General features: G+C 37.6%; 1 protein-coding gene across 2 annotated transcripts in view; it reads left to right on the top strand.

The window, feature by feature from the left end:
* Positions 1-23,189, top strand: part of DHX9 (DExH-box helicase 9) — a 51,389-nt gene that overhangs the window by 2,218 nt on the left and 25,982 nt on the right. The window contains exons 2-7 of one of the 2 annotated variants that reach the window (XM_047839737.1): positions 485-617; positions 1,915-2,055; positions 17,844-17,958; positions 19,436-19,548; positions 20,320-20,468; positions 22,791-22,837. In XM_047839737.1, the coding sequence (XP_047695693.1) occupies positions 507-617; positions 1,915-2,055; positions 17,844-17,958; positions 19,436-19,548; positions 20,320-20,468; positions 22,791-22,837 (676 nt within the window). In that variant the 5' untranslated portion in view covers positions 485-506. Of the gene's footprint in view, positions 1-484; positions 618-1,914; positions 2,056-17,843; positions 17,959-19,435; positions 19,549-20,319; positions 20,469-21,838; positions 21,975-22,790; positions 22,838-23,189 lie in introns of those variants that run through there. The other variant, XM_047839738.1, reaches the window with a different exon arrangement.

The following is a 23,189-nucleotide window of genomic DNA, read 5'->3' as shown; positions in this document are numbered from 1 at the left end:
CCATTTCTTAATATAGTAGTTCGAGTTTGAATTTATGCCTCCACAGTGGGTGACTTGGAAAAGTTACCTAAACTTTCTATGCCCTCCCTGGTTTTCTTCCTCTGTAGAAAGTGTTTAGTATATAATTTTATCTGTCACTGAGGATTAAGTGAGTTAAAATGTAAAACATAGGCCTTTCATCAAATGTTTTTTAGGAAAAGGTCAAAATCACTTGTGGTCACCCAGAGATAACCATTTTGAGGGATATTTCTTTTTCAGACTTGATTTATGCATATATACTTAAATCATGTAGTTTTGTATCCTGCTTTTTCACATAGCATGTCATAGACCTTCCACTTTTGTCGTTAAAAGTTTTGTCATGCAGTTTTAATAGTAGCATGCTAGAATATCCTGTATTTAACCTAGATTTTGAGTTAATTCCAGTTATTGGTTATTTCTAATGTTTGCTCTTACAAATAATGCAATTTAATTTCTGTTTTCTTAGGTCTGAAGAAGACTCTTGAATCATGGGTGATGTTAAGAATTTTCTGTATGCCTGGTGTGGCAAAAGGAAGATGACCCCATCCTATGAAATTAGAGCAGTGGGGAACAAAAACAGGCAAAAATTCATGTGTGAGGTACTACAGAATACAGTTTACATTTATGTGAAGTTTTGTTTCGTTTTGTTTTTATTTTAGAGAGCACACGCGTGAGCCAGGGAGAGGGACAGAGGGAGGTAGGGAGAGAGAGAATCTTTTTTTTTTTTTTTAATGTTTATTTCAGAGACAGAGACGGGTGGGGAAGGAGAGAGAGAAAGGGAGACACAATCCAAAGCAGGCTCCGGGCTCTGAGCTGTCAGCACAGAGCCTGACATGGGGCTCAAACCCAGGAATCATGGGAACATGATCTGAACTGAAGTCAGACGCTTAACTGACTGAGCCACCCAGGTATCCTGAGAGAGAATCTTTTTTTTTTTTTTTTTAATGTTTATTTATTTTTGAGACAATGTGGGAGACAGTGCAAGCAGCAGACAGAATCTGAAGTGGACTCCAGGCTCTGAGCTGTTGGCCCAGAGCCCAATGTGGGGCTCGAACTCACAAACTGAGATCATGACCTGAGCCAAAGTCGGGTGCTTAACTGACCGACTGAGCCACTCAGGTGCTCCCCGCCCCCCCCCCCCCCCCCTCGGGAATCTTAAGTAGCTTCCACACTCCGCACAAAGCTGGATGCAGAGCTTGATCCCATGACCCTGGGTTTATGACCTGAACCAAAATCAAAAGTCAGACACTCAATCAACTGAACCACCCAGGTGCCCCCATTATGTGTTTTTTTTCCTGCTTGTTTTGTTGTTAAGAGAACATTGTTTTCTGTTTGGGAATGATAATGTGTTGCACATTCTTTATTGTCACTTGCCTGCTATTCTGTTTTATTATAAGTCATTTTCAAGGGAGCATTACTTTTAAAACAATCTGATAGGTAAATTCTAGTGAGAAGATGTGTCTTCCTTAACTTCCACAGTACCAGTAGTGCAGGTTAGAAAAGTCATATCAGCTGTTTGTGGTTTTACTAATTTCTGTAGAAAGTAGAGCAATTCTTGATTGCTTCAAGTCAAATCAGTTAAAATAAATGCAAATGGAGAACTTGTTCTTGGGTTTTAAAAATCAGATTTTAACGTGGAACATTCTGTTACATGAGAAGAGAATATCTGAGCCACATAAATTATAGTTTTTAGATTAGTTTATTGCTGGAAAACACAAAGCTTTTTTATAAGTCAGCCTATGAATTCCTTGGATGTTATTTTCAGTGTTTTTATAGAGTATATCTTCAACATTTAACTGTTATCCCTTAATTCATAATTGAATTATGAATTTTTTAAATCCCAGAATTACCCAGGTCAATCTCTTTTAATGCTTGCTTTTTTTCTGACCATTAAAGGTTCGGGTGGAAGGTTATAATTACACTGGCATGGGCAATTCCACCAATAAAAAAGATGCACAAAGCAATGCTGCCAGAGATTTTGTTAACTATTTGGTTCGGATAAATGAAGTAAAGAGTGAAGAAGTCCCAGCTGTTGGGGTAAGTACTCATGGCCCAGCACTTGAAATGTATGTTACAAGGTCATGCCTTGTATATATTGTATGACTAGATAATTGCAGAATTTTTTATTACTTGCCATATGGAGACATGGGATGATGATTTTTCAATGTTGTTTTCAAATGTATTAACGTGTTCCTTAGCGAACTTCAGAATCTTGTTCTCTTAGAGCGCTTTCCTAAGATTGGGATTTCATTCTCATTATGTACCTGACTTGTGGGTTTGAAAAATTCCTTTAATCTTTGTATTTGTGGTTTTATATATTTCATTCATTCATAAACTAATTTTCAGAGCCTGTTGTGCTTTGTATACTTCCAAAGATAACATTTCAAACAGAATGTAAAAATCAGTAACACTTTAAGACGCAGTGTTTACTCCCAGTGGCAGTTCCTTATTACAGCAGAGAGAAAATCCTGTTTCGTGCAATGGCATAATCATTCATAATCATTTTGATACCATGATAATTTAAATTATATTATGTAAATATGCAACATAGACTCCTGTCTAGTACTGATTTTAAGAAATAAACTTTATCTAATTAAAAAATGAAAATTTGAATTTTTATATGATCTTAAATTTTAAATCTATATGATCTTAAATCTTACATGCTTTAAGATAAATACCTAAGGTAACTTAAATGAAATACTTAGTTTTTATAAAAATTACAGGAATAATATCTATATCAATTTCAACAATTTATTGTCACTGTGTTTATATTTTGCGTTGTTTGTAAAGGTTAATATATATGTTTTATTCCCTTTCATTGTTTTGACTCAGAAGTTAGGAGACTTACTTTCTAGTATATTGTACCACTAGATAATTGCAGAATTTTTTATTACATTGGTTGGTCAATCTGCAAAATGAAGGGATTAGAGGAGATGATCTTGAAGATTCTTTCCACCTATGAAAAGAATGTTGCAAATATCTTATAATTTGAAACACTGGCATCTGCTCTATCTGTTATGACCTATTCTGTATCTTTTAACCTCTTCCTCTCTCTCAAAGTGTAAGTCTGCTTGTGGTGGATTCTTAATTTTCTTTCTTTCTTTCTTTCTTTCTTTCTTTCTTTCATTCTTTCATTCTTTCATTCTTTCATTTATTTTTGAGAGAGAGGGAGACAGAGGATCTGAAACAGCCTCCATGCTATCAACACAGAGCCCAGTGCGGGGCTCAAACCCATGAACTTCGACATCACTTAACCCACTGAGCCATCTAGGAACCCCTTAGTTTTCTTTTGTATGAAAATGTTTTTATTTTACTGTCTCTCACATATTTTCGCTGAATGTATAATTCTGCAGTACCACTTTCAGCACTTTCAAGTTCCATTGTTTCCTTCCACTGTTTGATGATAAGTCAGTAATAATCAAATCATTTCTCCTTCTATGTAATGTGTTATTTTCTTTGTATTTATTTATTTGGTTCCCAGCAGTTTGACTATGATGTCATATATGACTACATATGGTTTTCTTTGTACTTAATCCTGCTTGGAATTTGCTGAGATTCTTAAATCTATAAATTTATCTTTTACCAAACTTGGGGAATCTGGCTATTATTTCTTCAAATTTTTTTTATACCTCATTTTTTCTCTGCTCCTTTTGGGACTCCTGTGTTAAACTTTTTTTATATTATCCCATAGGTCCCTGAGGCTTTTTCTTTTCTTCCCTTTTTTCTGTTCTTCAGATTCAATGACTTTTAACAGATTATCTTCAAGTTCATGGATTGTTTTCTCTGTCAACTCCATTTTGCTGTTATCAGTCCATTCAGTGAGTTTTTATTTCATACATTGTCTTATTTCTAGAATTATCAGGTGGTTAATTTTTTTTAACAGATTTTATTTCTGTGGTGGCATTTCTTCCTGTTTCTTTCGTGATAGCATGTGTTCATAATATGGATGTAAATTTCCTTTATGTCATTGAGCATAGTTACAATAGCTGCTTTAAAATCTTGACTACAAATTTTAACATCTGGGCCTGGTTGGGCTCTGTTGATTTTATTTTCTCTTGAGATTGGTTCACCTTTTTCATTCTGTATGTCAGGTAATTTTGGATTTATCGTGGGCATTGTGATAATTATGTTGTAGATACTGTAAGTTATATTTTTTGAAATATTATTGATTTGTTGTGCTGTCAGTTTGGTTGGAACTCAAACTACAAACCCTGTCTTTTGGGTAACTGCTCACATCTATCTCCCTTGAGTTTTCTGATCTTTGCTAGGCAGCTTAGAGTCTGTCCTGCACATGTGTTGTTCAGGGTTTAGCCAGTGATTTGGGCGAGTTTGTTCAACGAATTCCTTCTTTCCCTTTTAGGATTGCTTCCTCACTTTCTAGCAGTGTTTGTTTCCCCAGGCTCATATTCTCTGATTCTTCAGGCCAGAAAGACTGGGGAGTTTTAGCTGCTTCACATGGTCTTCCTCAGGCTAAAAGCCATAATAAACAGGAATTACAGCCTTTGCTTATCCTTGATTTTTCATTTCAAGTCACCTCCAGAATCTACCAGCTTTTGTTCACTCTTTAACACCTGAATATAATTGTTAGGGTCTTTGGGGTTTGAGGGCGGGGTTTCTTTTCGCCCTTAGATGTCTTCGTTATCTGCAGGAAGGTCAGTCTAGTCTATGCATTTGCCACTTTCTCCCTGACTTCCTCTTTTCTAGGTACACTGGCTTTCTTGCCATTCCTCAATCTTCCAGCACCTTTCTACCTCAAGACTTTTGTGTTTCTTATTCTCTTTCATTGTTTCATTTTTCTCAATAGCACTTAACTAATTTCAACCCATTGTTTGTCAGCTGAAGGCGATGTTGTCCCCTAGGGATACTTGGCAATGTGTGGAGTCATTTTAGTTGTTACAACTGGAAGGGGGTGTCAGCAATACTGACATATAGTAAATAGAGGCCAGGGATGCTACCAAAATCCTACAATACACAAGATAGCCTCCTACAACAAAGAATTATCCAGCATAAAATGTCAGTTGTACATAGTATAAAAAATTCTCTTCTAACCTAATTTTCCCCAGACCTTCATGTGAGAACAAAAGGTCATACGAGCAGGATTTTTATCTGCTTTTTAGTTCATTGCTGTGTCTGTAGCATTAGAATGGTTCTGGTCTGTACAGCAGGCACTTGAAGTTTTTTGATTGAATGAATGAATGATAAATGGGTAAATTTGGAAAAAGGTCATACAACAAGCCCAATTTCTACTTCTAGCTACCATCTTTATCTCACCTCTTCATCCTTGCCAAATCCTGTTCATGTCACTTCATCTAGCATTTGCCCTTTCATTGCACAAATTGCTCTTGCCAAAAGTGGCCTGTTTCTAAATGCAACGGATATTTTTAAATTTTGAAGGAGGGGGAGAAATTTCAAATGTGTAGAGAAGTAAGAATAATGTTACAAATCCACGTTGTCAAAATCCAATTGCAGTATTTCTCAAAAGGGCCTCTCTACTTTCAGATTATTTTAAAGCAAATTCCAGACATCCTATAATTTATCTGTTACTATTTCACTTTGTATCTATAAAAGATAATCCTCTTAAAAACATAATTCCATCATTGTACCTTAAACTATTTGTTTATTTTTTTATTTATTTTCTATTTTCGGGAGACAAAAACCTGTTTAGGGTAGAAGGGCGAAGTGGGGAGAGAGAATCCTGAGCAGGCTCCACGCTCTGTGAGGAGCCTGGTGCAAGGCTCGATCCCAGGACCCTGGGATCATGATCTGATCAAAATCAAGAGTCAGACACTTAACTGACTGAGACACCCAGGCACCCCCAAACCTAAAAAATTTTAAGAATTGTTTCTTAATGTCCTCAGACATCCAGTTATATTCAGATTTTCTTGATTGTTTCATAAATCCACTTTTTACAGTTTGTTTAAATCATGCTCCTAATGATGTCCTTATACAGCAAGTGATTGATAATTCTTTTAATCAGTAAATTCTCTCACCCTCTTTCTTTCTTTTCTTTGCAATTTGTTGAAGAAAGCACATCATTTATTCTTTAGTCTCATAAAACATTTCTCTGCCCCTCTGTTTCCCATAATTGGTAATTAGATCTAGAGACTTGATTAGACTGAGACTTGATTAGAGTGAAAGAGCAAGAACAAGAAAACTCCAAAAGTAATATTCTACACTTCTATCAGGAGGAGGTACATAATTGTGATATTAGCAGGGGTGGATTATTGCTGTGTAGATTTATTTCATTATCAATTTCCTTTGATTTTTAGCTGGAATACTTACATAAAAGGAAATTTCTCATCAGTAATCACACCAAGTTAGCATTTAGACAGGGAAATTAGATAAATGTTTGATTCTTTTCCTTTATTTAAAAATATTTTGTAAATTTCTGTTAAGTCCTTCTGTTCTAACAAGTCATTTATTTAAATCCAGTGTTTCCTTACTGATTTCTGTCTGGATGATTATCCACTGATGTAACTGGGGTATTAAAGTTCCTTACTATAATTGTACTATTAACTTTTTGTCTTACATCTGTTAATATTTGCTTTATATATTTTGGTGCTTCTACGTTGGGTGCCGAAATATTTATAAATGCTATATCCTCTTGCTGGATTGACCCTTTTATCATTTTGTAACACCCTTCTTTGTCTCTTATTACACTCTGTTTCAAAGTCTATTTTGTCAGTTTGATACCCCAGACAAATGAAAATGTTTGTTTCCAGTGCATGGGATATCTTTTTCTGCCCTTCACTTTCATTCTGTGTGTGTACTTACATCTAAAGTGTATCTCTTGGATCACTTCTGACCTCCCTCTAGCTGCCATCTTGCTTCTCCCCCGTGTGTGCCCCTAATCTCAGCTTGTTCCCTGGAGACCCTCTGAGCACCAACCCTAGTCCCCCCTCCGTGGTCCCATTTCTGCTCCAGCAAGATGAAAGAAGCTGTCATGAACCAGGAGAAACTCGCCAGACTGCAAGCACAAGTGCACATTAGTGGGAAAGGAACTGCTTATCGAAAGAAAGTGGTTCATAGAACGTCTCCAGTAGATGATAAAAATACTTCAGTAACTCCTTAAAGAAGTTAGGGGTAAACAACATCTCTGTTATTGAAGAAGTGAATATGTTCACAAACCAATGAACAGTCATTCATTTTAACAACCCTAAAGTTTAGGCATCCTTGGCAGTGAACACTTTGACCATTACAGGCCACGCTGAGACAAACTAGCTGACAAAAAATAAAGTTCCTTGCCTAGTCAAAAATTGAATAAAAATAACATAACACAAAATATTGTATCTCTTGTAGACAACTATAAATGGTTCGTGCTCTTTTATCCATTCAGGCACTCTTTTTTGATTGGAGAATTTAGTCCATTTACATTGAAAGTAATTATGGATAGGTGTGTGTTTATTGCCATTCTGTTAATTGTTTTCTGGCTGTTTCTCTAGTTTCTATCTGTTCCTTCTCTTACTCTCTTTGTGGTTTGAAGATTTTCTTTAATGGTATGCTCCAGTTCCTTTCTCTTTATCCTCTATTTCACATTTTTGCTTTGATTACTTTTATGCTTACATGAAACAACACATATCTACAATCTGTCTTAAGTCAGTAATTTAAGTTCTAAAGCTCAACATTTTTACTCCCTTCACCACATTTTAGATTTTTAAAAAAAATTTTTTGTGTTTATTCATTTTTGAGAGACAGGACAGAGTGTGAGTGGGGGAGGGGCAGAGAGAGAGGGAGACAGAATCTGAAGCAGGCTCCAGGCTCTGAGCTGTCAGCACAGCCCAATGTGGGCCTCGAACCCACGAACTGTGAGATTATGACCTGAGCTGAAGTTGAAACTCAGCTGACTGAGCCACCCAGGCGCCCTGCACATTTCATATTTTTGATGATAACATTTTATATCTCTTTATTTTGTGTATCATTTAACCAATTGTAATCATAGTTATTTTTACTACTTTTGTCATTAACCGTCATACTGGCTTTATGTATAAAAGATATTTATTTCATAATTTGTTCTTGTTACCAATAAGTGCCCTTTCTTTACAGCTTAAAGAAGTCCCTTTAACATTTCTTGTAAGGCCGGTTTAGTGGTCATGAATGCTTCAAACTTTTGTTTTCCTGGGAAACAATTTCTCTCTCCTTTAATTCTGAATGATGACTTTGGCAGGTAGTGTATTTTTGGTTGGAATTTTTTTTTTTTTTCCCAGCACTTTGAATATATCTTTGTCTTTCTCCAGGTTAGGAACATTTTCAACCATTATTTTTTCAAATAAGATTTCTGCCTCTTTCTCTCTCCTTGAAGCCCAATGATACAGCTCTTAGTCCATTTCATGTTTTCCTGAAGTCCCTTAGGCTATCTTTACATTTTTTCACTTTTTTTTCCTTTTTGCTGCTCTCATTGGGTGAATTCCACTGCCTTGGTTTTGAGTTCACTGATTCTTTCTTCTTTTTCATCTGGTCTGCTGTTAAACACCTCTCCTGTATTTTTCAGTTCAGTTATTGTATTTCTTAGTTCCGTGACTTACCTAATTCGTACTTTCATTTTCCATCTCTTAGTTGAAGTTTTGTGTTCATTCCTCTCCCTAGTTTGAAGAGTGTCTTTATAACCATTATTTTAAAGACTTTATCAGGTAAATTACATAGTTCCATTTCATTAAGGTTTCATCTTGTTCTTTTGACAGGTATTACTGTTTCTTCATTTTGCCTCACTATGTTGGTTCCTATACAATAGATGAAACAACTTCTCCCAAGTCTTGAAGGAGTGGCCTTGTGTAGGAGATGAACTTTTTCATTCAGCCCTGCCCCAGCTCTTGGTTGTTTCTCAAACCTCTGTGCTTGACCAAGCAGCCTGTTAATATTTTTAATAGCTCCTAGTAGTTGAGGATATGCTGAGACCTCAGCACCTAGATTCGCAGACTAGAAGCCAGACCCTCGGGCAGCAGCTTCTAAAAGTAATGCAGATATGTATGGTTCTGAGGTGCCAAAAAGCATAAGCCCTGCTGACCACCAGGGCCAGATAATCTGGAGGTGTTCCCTGGGCTGCATTTGCAAATTTGGGGGCTTCAGTCAGGTGTATAGTCTCCTTTCTGGGAGATACCAGCAAGCTGGAGCAAGGAGAGGGAGAGCACGAAGATGGCTTCCATAGCATACATTCCTTCAGAGCAGCTCCATAGCCAGTGAGTGCCCAACCTGAAGCCTGCCCCTCTGTCTGGAGCTTCAGGACAAGCAAAGTGACCTTCACAGAAAGACTGGGGTGTGCCTCAGTCCACTGTACAGTGCCTTGAGGATTGTAACCTGCCCAGAACCGCTGCTCTGATTGACACCCTCCTAGGGGACCCCAAGAATGCAAAGCTCCTCTGGTCACCAGAGCAGGGCAATCAGAAGACATCCCTGGGTGTTAGCTGCAAAAAGCGCTCAATGTAAAGCTTCCCTTCAGTAGACATTGGCATTCTAGAACACAACAGAAGAACATAAAGATAGCACCTTCTCTCAGAAGTCTCTGGAAAGGATTACAGTCAGCCCCTTTCATTTCTAATGAAAGAGATGCTTCTTTCATTAGAAGCCTCTTCCTTGGGCCACAGTCATGATTAGCTAGTAGGCCTCCTTTACAGACAGACTCAGCTCCTGGGTCTGTTGCCTCTTTTTGTGCTATGGGTGCAGTAGCTGTTCAAGAATTGTCTCCAGCAAGCTTATCTAGTCATTATGTTGTATACCTGAAACTAATACAACATTGTGTGTCAACTCTACTCAAAAAAAATGAGAACTTTTTCTATGGGTTACAGACTTGTGAGACCCAGGAGCATAAGCTGCACAGGGCACCTGAGTGAGTCAGGCAAAGTCGAGGTGTTCTCTGGCAGCAGTCATGAAATTTGGGGCCACAGACAGGTTTTTGAGCTCCTTTCTGGGTAATGCTCATTATTACAGTTGTATGTGACCAGGAACACAAGCTTCCCTGGCCTCCAGAGCCAGGTGATCAAGAGGCATCCCCTGTGCAGCAGCAACAAAAATTAAGGCACCAGGCACGTGTAAAGTTACAGTTCTTTTCTGGGAGGTACTGGTGCTCTGAAGCATGCAAAGACAGCACCCACTGGTCTCCATTCCTGGGTACAGATTTCTAGATGTGTGTGTTAAATTAGATACCTGCCCCTCGGGCCAAGGTTTTAATATAAGCAAGTGCCTTGCCTCCTTTCACTTTAACTCGGTGCAATTGGCTACTTCTGAGTTGAGCCTTGGGGCAAGTGAGTCCAAGCACACAAGCCCTTTAAGAGGCATTTTACAGATTGCTACCATCTTGTGGGTCTTGGAATGTGAGATCTGTCAGGGTTTGTTTTTTTGTTTAGAGAAAGCACGAGCAGGGGAGAGGGGTGTGGGTGGGGGAGAGAGAATCCTAATGCACATTTGGGCTGCTACCATAATTTGGCTACTGTAAATAATCCTGTGGTAAACAGAAGGGTGCATATATTCTCTCAAATTAGTGTTTTCGAATTCTTTGGGTAAATACCTTGTACAGTTACTGGATCACTAGTTGATATTTTTAATTTTTTGAGGAACCTCCATACAGGTCTTCCACAGTGGCTACACCAGTTTGCATTCCTACAAACAAGTGCAGGAGGGTTCCTTTTTCTCCACATCTTCAACAACACTTGTTGTTTCTTGTGTTTTTGATTTTAGCCATTCTGATAGGTCCAAGGTGATATCTTATGGTTTTGATTTGTATTTCCTTGATGATGAGTGACGTTGAGCATCTTTTCATATGTCTGTTGGCCCTCTGGATGTCTTTAGAGAAATGTGTGTTCATGTCTTCTACCCATTTTTTAATTGGGTTATTTATTTTTTGGGTGTTGAGTTGTAGCAGTTCTTTATATATTTTGGATACTAACCTTTATTGGGTATGTCATTTGCAAATATCTTCTCGCATTCCCTTGGTTGTCTTGTAGTTTGTTTCCTTTGCTGTGCAGAAGCTTTTTGTTTTTATTTATTTACTTAATTTTTAATTTGTTAAAAGTTGTTTTCGTTTTTGTTTTTTTTAGTTTACTTATTTATATTGAGAGAGTGTATGCCTGCAAGGTGGGGAGGGGCTGAGAGAGAGGGAGAGATCCCAGGCAGGCTCTGCACTGTCAGTGCCAAGCCCAATGCAGGGGTCAAAACTCACAAGCCGTGAGATCATGACCTGAGGTGAAGTCAGATTTCTTGACTGACTGAGCCATGGAGGCACCCCCAGAAGTTTTTTGTTCAGTTAGTTTATTTTTTTGAGGTGGGGGGAGAGAGAGAGAGGGAGAGAGAGAATCCCAAGCAGCAACCCATCAACTTAATACAGACTGATATATGTGGAAGGTATCATATACAATCTAATGGCAACCACAAATTAAAACTACTAACAGATGTGCAAAGAATAAAGAGAAAACAGTCTAAGTATATCACAGAAGTAACCCAGCAAACCATGAAAGAGAGAAAGAAAAACTACAAAAACAAGTTAAAAACCCATTCTTTACGCTTCTCCAACCCCCACATTTTATGTATATAGTGTCCTATTTTACATCCTTTCATTTTGTGAATCCCTTGACTGACTTTTTATAGAAATACTTATTTTTACTTGTTCTGTGTTTCCTACTTTTCATACTTAACGGTCTTTTCCTTTCCAATCTTAACAGTTCTCTTTGATACTTCTTGTAGGGTTGGCTTAGTCATCTTGAACTCCTTTAGTTTTTATTTGTCTGAGGAGCTCTTTATCTGTCCTTCTGTTCCAAATGATAGACTTCCTTGGTAGAATATTCTTGGCTGTAAGTTTTTTCCCTTTCAGCACTTTGAATATATCATGCCAGTCCCTTCAAACTGCCAAAAATTCTGCTAGAAAATCCACTAATAGCCTCATGGGTTTTCTTTTGTATATGTACCTATCTTCTTTTCTCTTGTTGCTTTTAATTTTTTTTTCCTTTATCTCTACTTTTTGCCATTTTGTTGGTTATGTCTTGGTGTGGACTTCCTTTGGTTGATTTTTGTTGGGGATCTCTGTGTCTCCTGGGTCTAGATATCTGTTTCCTTCCCCAGATTAGGGAAGTTTTTAGCTATTATTTCTTCAAATAAATTTCCTACCCTCCTTTCTCACTCTTCTTCTGGGATCCCTGTACTATGTATGTTATTGTGCGTGATGGAATCACTGAGTTCCCTGAGTCTGTTCTCATTTTGCATAATTCTTTTTTTCTCTCATTTGTTTAGCTTGATTGCTTTCCATTCCTCCATTTTCTACTTAATTTTTTCCTCTACTTCCAGCCTGCCATTTATTCCATCTTCATCTCTGGTTCTATTTTATGTTTTCAGGCTCTTTCTTAAGGGTCTCACTGATGTCCTCAACTCTTCAATCAAGTCCAGAGAGTATCTTTATGATCATTACTGTAAAATCTCTATCAGGCATGTTACTTATACCTGTTCTGCTTAGGTCTCTTGCTGTGGTTTGTTCTTTCATTTGTGACCTGTTCTTCTGTCTCATTTTGCCTAATTCTCTGTGTCTGTTTCTCTGTGTTAGGCAGGTCACATATGTCTCTTGAGCTTGAAAGTAGTGAACAGGATGTGTACTTTTAACAAGGAGACACTGGTCATCCTCCATAGGGGACTCAAAACTGTCACAGACTGAGCTGGCCAGGGCCACTCCACAAAGTGTGGAGACAGGTGGCTAATACCCTCTTTCCCTCTACCTTCATCTTCATTGATCAAGAAATTTAAAGATTTAAAGAAAATCCTTCCTATTTGGTTCAGGCTGCTCTAACAAAGTACCATAGATTGGGTGGCTTATAAACAACAGGAACATATTTCTCACACTTCTGAAAGTTGGGAAGTGTAAGTCTTAGGTTCTGGCTGATTCAGTGTCTGGTGAGGCTCTCCTCTATATCCTCACGTGGCAGAAAAAGCAAGAGAGCTCTCTCCTTTTCAATAAGGCACCAATCTCTTTCATGTGGGCCCCTCCCCTAAGACCTAATCACCTTCCAAAGGGCCTGCTTCCTAATATCACATTGGAGGTTAAATTTCAAAATACTAATTTTGGGGAGATAGAAGCATTCCATTTGTAACACTCTTCGTCACTGCAAAACAGGAAGTTACCCCACCCAAACACCTCAAGTCTTGAGGAAGAGATTTTTCTTTTAAATTTACATAGATACAGAATGAGGTAGAACAGCATTTTGGACATGGAGTGGGCAAGGTGGTGGAAAGAAAGACAAATCAGCACCAGTGTTGCCCACTGTTTTTCTTTTCCTGGAACTTGGCTGTTAGAGCTGTCCCTAGAATAAACTGTACTGTGCCTTCACAGCCCTAACCTTGGAAGAACACTGTGCCTCAAACTATGTGCTATCTTTATAAAATAAAAGAAGTCTTCCAATTAGAAAGATTGAAAGTAAAGACCAGAGTAAAGCTATACTAGGCAAATGAAGTACAAAATAAAATGGAAGTAACAGTATTAATATCAAAATAAACTTTAAGAAAGCAGAAAATACAGTTCACAACATACCAATCCCCACTTACTATTAAAAATGCTTATGTGTATATTGGCAAAACTAAAATGGTAATGTGAGAAAGTAGCAAAGGGACCAAAACCATCCTAAACATTAGGAAATTTAAACACTTGGTTTTAAATGAAAATTGAAAATTACAGGCTCTTTAGCAGTGTCAGAACTCTGGAAGGCTAGAGGAATTGTCATTTACTCAAAGAAACATCAAATGCTTGTATTATTGCATAAGAAATAGTTTTTTTTTTTTTAATGAGTAAACTACTGATTTTCAGCTCAGGAAAATAGAACACACTTAGAGTAAGAAGAAATTAATAAAGATAAAATCAGAAATTTTATAGAATTAGAAAGAAGTAAAAGTGATGAGTAAAAATTTTAAATAACCCTTTCAAAAGATAAATAATCCATCCCAAGGTTAATTAAGACAATAGTAAATACTATAGATTCATATTCCTTTATCAAAAAACCATGTGCTTAGGTGGGTTTGAGAATTCAAACTTTTCATATTTTAGAAAAGTGGTATGGTGTACATACCATATCTTACATGACACCTCCAGTACATCTGAAGCAAAACCCTGTAGTCGAACTTTCTAGCTACATCACATTGAGTTTTTTGAGAGAAAAATGCTAACTACTCAGTGGTTGAGTTAGTGGAGGTTTAAAAAAAAAAGCATTTGAGGGGCGCCTGGGTGGCTCAGTCGGTTAAGCGTCCGACTTTGGCTCAGGTCATGATCTCGCGGTTCGTGAGTTCAAGCCCCGCGTTGGGCTCTGTGCTTATAGCTCAGAGCCTGGAGCCTGTTTCGGATTCTGGGTCTCCCTCTCTCTCTGACCCTCCCCCATTCATGCTCTGTCTCTCTCTGTCTCAAAAATAAATAAACGTTAAAAAAATTTTTTTTGAAATAAAAAAAGCATTTGATAAAATGCTTATTACAAATAAAGTACTAAGGAAATGAAGTAGAAAAATACTTCTTGGCATGTTGAAAAGTGTCCTCTAAAAATAATAGTAGGGGTAGCTGGCTGGCTCAGACAGTGAAGCGTGCAACTCTTAATCTCAGGATTGTGAGTTTGAGCCCCACGATGGTGTAGAGATTACTTAAAAATAAAATCTTTAGGGGCATCTGGGTGGCTCAGGTCGGTTAAGCATCTGACTCTGGCTCAGGTCATGATCTTACGGGTCGTGAGTGCTGACAGCTCAGAGCCTGGAGCCTGCTTTCAGAGTCTCTTTACCCTACTCTCTGCCCCTCCCCCACTCATAGTCCTCTGTCTCTCAAAAATGAATAAATGTTAAAACAATTAAAAATAAGTAAGATCTTTAAACAATAGTAAAAATAATAGTAAATACTAAAAACAGGTGTAAAAACATGGAGCAGCACTGCTCAAAATGTTTGTTATGGTGGTAAGTATAAAAAGGAGTGCACAATTAGAAATGCTAATAGAGTGACAGCAGTTTTACATTTGTTGACTATAATAGTTAGAGAACTTGGGCTTGTATTTTGTATGTCTGATTTATATTTCTAGCAGTTCATTTTCATTGTATTTACAAAAATTTTACTCCCAGTGGATTAGGGGGAAAAACTCAAAACCAGTTCTTCTTTGCAGATAGTTGTAAAGTTAAGACAAGACCCAATGTGTCCACTTACCACTGCCATTACTCTCAATGTGACAGATTTTTACTGAAGGATAGTGTTAAGTCTTAAAGAGATTTTACCATACTTGCAATCTAATGATTCAGCCTAATGGCAGAAGACACAGGACTTCTGAGTTAGAGACAAAGGATGTTTACTACTCATGGGATAGCAGGCAGCATGAGCTTCATGTTTGTATTGCCCCCCCCCCCCAATCTCCTTAAATCTTTTGGGGACAATATGGAGCAGGTCCAGGTAGATCCTGAGGGCACAGTTAATTGGTATTACACTTGAGGTACTTGGAGTTTAAGAAACTGTCGGTCTTAAAAAAAAAAAAGCTGCTGGCAAAACTGCAACCCTATCTTTTTTACTATCCTCATTAGAAAATAAATCTGCTCCCTACCCTGGAGTAAGATCTTACCTCTGCCTTCCAAGGTTATTATTTGCTATTCAAACCTCCTTGAAAAGATGTTTAAGCAAGACTTGGAGAGCCACAGATATTCATGGAGAATTGTCTTAACAGATAGAAGACTTGATGAAATGTAGAGCCATACCGTGTTTCTGGGTGGGAGGTTGCATTATCATGTCAATCAGTTCCTTGTTAAGAAGGCCATTCTCCTTGAGTAAATTGTATAAATTTAACATTCTTTGATGAATTAGATTTAAAAAGTTAATTAGGGGTGCGCCTGGGTGGCTCAGTTGGTTGAGCGTCCGACTTTGGCTCAGGTCATGATCTCGCGGTTCGTGGGTTTGAGCCCCATGTTGGGCTCTGTGGTGACAGCTCAGCCTGGAGACTGCTTCAGATTCTCTCTCCCTCTCTCTCTGCCCTTCCCCTGTTCACATTCTGTCTCCTCTCTCTCAAGAATAAATAAACATTAAAAAAAATTTTTTTAAGTTAATTAGCAAAAATAATTGCTGAAAAATAGCCAAGAAGAATTTGAAAGTATACCAGCTGATCCTACCACATATTAATGAAGACTTTTAACTATTGTAAGATTACAGTAATTATATTTATATAATACTGTTTCTAAATTAAAATATATATAAAATAATGCAGAACAGGTTTTGGACAGGAGAGGCCATCGTATGGAGGCTAGCACAAGAAGAAACTAGATTTGATGAAGAAACAAAAACAAAATAACCTTTTTGGACAGTAAGCAGTAGTAACAAAATTAAAAAAGGAAAAGGACAGTAAAACTTACTTGCAACTTGTATGACAAGAAATTAATAGCACTGAAATGTTAAATTCTTAGAAATTAATGAGAACAATGGATATCCAGATAGAATAATAGGCAAAGGAAATGTAAATTAAAATAATAGGCTGTTATAACAAAAAACTGAGCTAATATTGGTACAGGTATAAAACACTTGCTATAACTTCCAGAATTGAAGATGTAGAGAAATAGATTGTCGTATATATATAGTGCTGATGCACATATAGAATTGCAATTTTTCTGTAATGCACCGTGGTGCTTTTTAAAATGTTGATGCCTTTTAGATTTAAAAAAATTTATTTTTAAGTAATCCCTACACCCACATGGGGCTTGAACCCACAACCCTGAGATCAAGAGTCTACACTCCACCAACTGAGCCAGCCAGGCACCCCAGGTGTTGATGCCTTTTAACCCAGGAATTTCACGTTTTTTTAATGTTTATTTATATTAGACAGCAAGGGAGGGGCAGAGAGACTGATACAGAATCCAAAGCAGGCTCCAGGCTCTGAGCTGTCAGCACAGAGCCCAATGTGGGGCTTGAACTCACGAGCCATGAGATCATGACTTGAGCTGAAGTTGAGGTTTAACTGACTGAGCCACCTAGGCACTCTCCAGGCATTTCACTTAAGTGAATCTTTCCTGAAAGAAGCCAAAATACAAAGAGTCTGTGGCAGTGTTGTTCTATAATTTAAGATCAGCTACAAGCTAAATGTTCATCAACATGGTATTGCCTAAGTTATGCGTACTACTTCCATTCATTGGAGTAGTAAGTCATTAAAATTCATGTAGATTAATATTTAAAGAAGTAAAAGATGTATGTAAAATATTTTACATTTTATATACAATGTATATAAGACAACTGGAAGTCTTTTCTACCCATACTCTTGGTTGTCTCCTCGGTTTCATCTCTCTCTTCAAGTCACTTAGGAGTATGACTTTCCTAGTTCACTTCATTTAAATAGTAGTCTCGCATAGTGTCCCTTTTATTTTCTGCATAATTTTTCTTGGCAGTATTATATTGTCCTTGACCTATTATGTGTTGTTTAGCTTTGTAAGAATGTAGAAATATAATACAGCTATTTGAATATAGCTCTGTAAATACAGAACAGCTGTCTCTCTTGTTCATTTTTTCCTCAGTACCCAGAACTACATAGAAAGGGTCCTGACAGATGCTTCTTGAATGTGGAATGTATTTATAAAACTACTGAGTGGAAAAAGATTAACTATATACCATAAACTAATTGGACTTTTTTGGGAAAAACTGTTACTCGTTTACATATAAAATCTCCAGCTGGAGAATTATGAATAATTTTTACTACCCTTTTTTCTCCCTCAAGTGAGAACATAATAGTTTTTTAATCATTGAAAACAAAGATACTAATATTATGGAGACATGAAGGGGTGACATGTGGACTTCCTTTATGTGAAAGAATTTACTAGTCCCTGTGAGGGTGAAATTACTAACACCACCTTGTCTCTTCCTCTTGCAGGTAGCACCTCCCCCACCTCCACTTACTGATACACCTGATGCCACGGCAAATGCGGGCGAAAGTTTACCAGCAACCATGGGAGGACCTCTTCCTCCCCATTTGGCTCTTAAGGCAGGTAAGGGACTTGAAAGTGCATGTATGACAGTGGATAAGATACACATGATCCTGCTTCGTTATCATCTCTTTCTCATTTGGATAGAAAGAAATTACTATAGTAAACTCATAATGTTGAGAGAATGCAGGGGCTTCATAAATTTACAAATACCACCAGTGATTTCTCTTATTAAACATGGTATAGCCTGATTCCTTAGCTGTTGTTAGCTTTTACAAATTTTTTCTTAAAGTTGTAATTATTTTGAGAGCATGCATCTGAGAGAGTGAGGGCAGGGCAGAGAGAGAGGGAGAGCAAGAATGCCAGTCTGGCCCCACACTCTTCAGTGCAGAGCCCAGTGCGGGGCTCAGAACTCACCATGAGACCGTGAGCTCATGACCTGAGCCAAAATCAAGAGTTGGATGCTCAACCGACTGAGCCTCCCAGGTGCTCCAGCTTCTAATTTTTATCTCTGGCTAGATTTTGCACAGGCTAGAACATTTGATTAAAGGGTCTTGTTTATTGCCCTTTCTTTTTTATTTTTATTTTCATATTTTATTTTATTTATCTGTGACAAGTTTAATTTTTGAGAGAGAGAGAGAGTGTGTGAGTGGGCAAGGGGCAGAGAGAGGGAGAGAGAGAGAATCCCAAGCAGGCTCCACACCACCATCACAGAGCCTGATGCGGGGCTTGAACTCATGAAGCTGTGAGATCATGACCCGAGCTGAAACCAAGAGTTGGATGCCTAACCCACTGAGCCACCCAGACACCCCTGTTGCCCTTTCTTGTTTCTGACTAATTCCTCCCAGATATATTGTAGACTTGTTTACTTTATGGATCCAAAGTGTTGCTGAATTCTGTATATTATTATCAAAGCTTTTATTGGTCTGCCTAGTATAGGAAAGATTTACTAGGATCTTGGTCAAGCTGCTTAAGTCTCAGATCCAACATTTATGAAATGATAATAACAGTAATATTTACTTTGTAAGAAGATTGTTGTGAGGAGTAAATTTTTTTAAAAGGATGTCATAATTTTTGTAGAGCTAATAGGCAATATTCACTATCTTTATTAACTATCTTTCTCTGCTTTCCTACCAAGATTCATCACTTTCTTACACCTTTTCAGCTTCTCCTAATCCCCGTCACTAGTGCTAACAGTTTTCTCTCAAGGTCATAGTTAGCAAAGAAGCAGTTTTAACAAATTTAATCAGGTATCAAGTTTAATCAACTTGAAAATGTGTGCTAGATTGTCAGTAACTTATGATCATTGCCAGGAGCCCCCCTCTACATACAAGCCTTGAGATTATCAATTTAGACCTATACTCCAATCATGAAACACTTTTTAAGTAAGTCATGAAGATTTGGGGCCCATTTCCAAATAATTGAAACTTTGGCTTTCTAATTACAGAATGCCAGGCTCTAAGAATATTCTTTTGTAATGTTTTAGGATCTTCCTACAGTTTGATTCATTAAGAGAACACTAAATTTCTTTCCTTAATAGAAAATAATTCTGGAGTTGGGGCCTCTGGCTATGGTCCTCCTGGGCCCACATGGGATCGAGGAGCCAACTTGAAAGACTATTATTCAAGAAAGGAAGAACAAGAAGTACAAGCGGTAAGGCTGTCATCTTTTGTCACATATCCAGGATTGTGACTTAGTGCTTGATTCACTGCAACGTTCAAGATAATTCAGTTTAATAATTTGTTGATTCATTTAAGTTGTCGTTGGAGACTACTTGTTCACACAAGACAGTATAAACCCAATCTACCCATTAACTCTGGTCACTAGGGTCGCCTGTGAAATAACAGTATTTTTCAGGTGGTAGAGTGTGTCCTCATCTGCTTTACAGGAAATGTAGGTACCTCAGTAAACCTCATTTCACGAGCAATCAGAGTAAAAATGTCTTAATAGGACAGCTTATTTTTCCACTTAATGTATTTGAAGTGTTAAAACCAACAAAAAAATTCGTCAGTGTTTCTTGGGAACAGTTTAAATACAGTACGTTTAGCTAATGGCTTGTTTATACAATAGGACCACCAGATGCAGTAAAAACTAATTCTGGTTCAATTTTGACTAGGATTAGAAACTTTAAAAACCATTTTTGCATTATAAAGGATGGCACAAAGAAGATACTGTTATAATTTTTAATGTTTAAGAGAGTGGAGTGGGGGAGGGCCAGAGAGAGAATCCCAAGGAGACTCTGCACTGTCAGTGCAGAGCCTGATACAGGCTCAAACCCATGAACCATGAGCTCATGACCTGAGCTGATATCAAGAGTCAGATGCTTAACTGAGCCATCCAGGCACCCCTAAATTTCTTTACCTTAAATATGCATAACTAAACTAAAATTAATGGAGCCAAATTTAATTATCATTGATTCAACAGACTTTAGAGTCAGAAGAAGTGGATTTAAATGCTGGGCTTCATGGAAACTGGACATTGGAAAATGCTAAAGCTCGCCTGAACCAGTATTTCCAGAAAGAAAAGATCCAAGGAGAATATAAGTACACCCAAGTGGGTCCTGATCACAACAGGTTTGCTTGTTTCAGTCTTTTCCTTCTATAGTAAGTTAGGTTGTTTTGTATATTCATCGTTCTATTTTTGTACATGTTCTCTGATTCAGTTTGTGGATTAGAAGTGAATTGTGAAAACAAGTTGCGCAAGAAAAATTGTCCTTGATTTGTAATTAGTAGTTTACTAGGATTTTCACTTAGGTGTGTGATTTTTAGAAGTTCTGCAAAAATCTGTGTTGCTAGACTTTTGAGGTTCTCCTTTGTATCTGTGAGAGGCAAAAATCATAGCCACAAGTGGTGGTTTGTCTGTGTTTGGCTTAACAATTAGCCCAAGGCGGTGAGTTTATTTACTGTCGCTGTGGTATTGTTAAAGGTAGTAGTAAGGATTATTTAATGGATCAAGTTAGACACTCAAGTTTCAAAGTCTCGGGTGAACTGCATGCGTCTAGATCCAAATTTCCCTTTAGCTTTGAAAGTTGCCAGCTCTTGAGTCCTGTTGAAGTGTGTAAAGGCTTATTGTAAAGCTGAAGGATAGCTTCAGTCTTTGTACGTGAGTTAAATTAGCCTACTTTTATCCTGTTAAGTTTATAAAACTGAACATAAAGGGAGGTCATTGTAACAGTTGACAGTATGTTTCTCAGCCTGCTTGCTGTTCTTCCTGAGAGCATTCCAGGGTGTAGTAATTATTACTCCCAGGAAGGCTCATATGGATTAGACTCTTCTGGGGGCACTGTATTTTTATTGGAAGGTAAAGAAGGCTATGGATGCCTTCTGGATGATTTAATTTGCTGTCCTTTATGTGAAATAAATTACTCAAAATGCATTAAAAGTATTTTCCTTGAAAATCAGAGTGTTCTCCCTTCATTACATCTAGTAATCCTAAAATAATTATTACCAAAATAAAATTTTGACACTATGATCAAAATGATGTTCAGAGCATGGTTCCCCCTGCTTCCTACTGTTTGTTCAATCCTGAATTCTCAAAATACTTAATTCTGACATCAGACTTACTAAAACCCTTGGAGGTTATAAAGGAAGGATCCATTTATTGATTTTTCTTTAATATGTTGTCCTTCTGAACTGATTGAGCTTATTAGTATCACTTGGTGACTTTAAGAACAGATAAACCAAGCTTGTTGTAAAACATGTTTGATACCAGTATGACTCCTGATTCAAAGAATTGAAGAATTCAGGATATGACAATGAGGGAGGCAAAAGACCGTTGGGGGAGCTAGGACAGCATCTCCTTATGTCCTTTATTTAAAGGCATAACAGACAGCAACACCAGAGGTCTGTGTTCATAACACACATGTGCTGCTGCTTAGGCTGAACTAAGCAATCACATGGAAAACTATTGTAAACTGATTTCTGGTGTCGCTGTTCCCCCTAGGTGGAGGAGAATGAGATTGAGTGCTGACTTTAAGCCTGGCTGAGAAACATACTGGCATCGGTGTCATTAATGAAAGGGTGGATGTTGTTCCCCTGAAAGCCAGTGGCCTTTGACCCCTGAAGCCGCTGTGCCTGAAGGTCAGTTCACAAGAGGTATAGGAAGGAGTCTAACATTTATTTTTTTCTTAAGCCTTACCTAACCTTTTATTCAAAGCACAGAGTCAAGGCTAGAATGTACCTGAGCAGTGGAAGGATCAGATAGCATACAGTTTTCAAAGGACAGTTTTTGCTTTATTGAAACCTAAATTCATTCCCTAGAATCTGCTAGTGGTTTTAGCTCTAACTTCCAAAAAAAATATCTTGTTCTCTGATTTAATAAATAAGTGTGATATAAGTTTTTTGTTATCAAGGGCTGCTTCCAACTGCAGGCATATACCAGACCCCTGCCTCAGGAGCCACAGATGCATGCATAGTGTTTGTATGTTCACGTGTATGTGTGCAATGCATGCATATATTTAGCTTATCTTAACAGATTGAAGTCATTAGTGGGTGGCCCATGCAAAGCGATCTTAAAATAATCCCGATTATAATTTCAAGAATTTGGGGCCTATTTCTTTGCCCCAGGCTAAATGGAAAATTCCTTTTCATTGAATGTGTTCTAGCTATTCAGACTGCAACCTTTGGAGTAAGTAAACATCATCTAAACCTTAACATTTTCTTTTTTGTGAACAGTTGGCTTGTCAACTTTGATTATGGTTGTCTTGTGCCATGTTGTACATTATTTGAAGTTTACATACACTTGATTTATTCTAGGATTGAACAGAAATAAGTGTTTACAATGGTTTTTTGCTGTGACTTGCCTAAGCAGTTGGAAAGCCTGCCTGATTTGGGAGTCCTGGATTTAGTCATTTCTAACAGTGAAATTCCTAACCTTGTTTGTATATGTTGTTACAGGAGCTTTATTGCAGAAATGACCATTTATATCAAGCAGCTGGGCAGAAGTAAGTATTACTGTTCTTGTGATATTCTGAGTCTTCCATAGTGGAGTAACAGTCTTCAGCCACATATATGTGAAGCTATATTAACTGAAAGAGTATTAATTGAAAGGTAGCATCTGGGGTATTTTAGAATATTAGTAATTCTATGAATTAGAGGGCTCAGTTTCCCAGTTTGCATGTGAAAAAGAGATCATGTTAGTATATTTCAAAGGGTAAGAAGAGATGGTAGGTAGGCAATTAGGAGTCTGCCAGTGTTAGAGAGCTTTAAAACTTTTATTAATATCTTTCTACATGAGAATGTTTCCCAGTTTGTTCAGGTAAAACTAGCAAAGTGAAATTTAGAAAGTAAGTTAAA

Source organism: Prionailurus viverrinus, chromosome F1 (assembly GCF_022837055.1).
Source record: "Prionailurus viverrinus isolate Anna chromosome F1, UM_Priviv_1.0, whole genome shotgun sequence".
Taxonomy (NCBI): Eukaryota; Metazoa; Chordata; class Mammalia; order Carnivora; family Felidae; genus Prionailurus; species Prionailurus viverrinus.
Note: the sequence above shows the minus strand (reverse complement) of the source record. Positions and strands in the feature narration are given on the sequence as shown.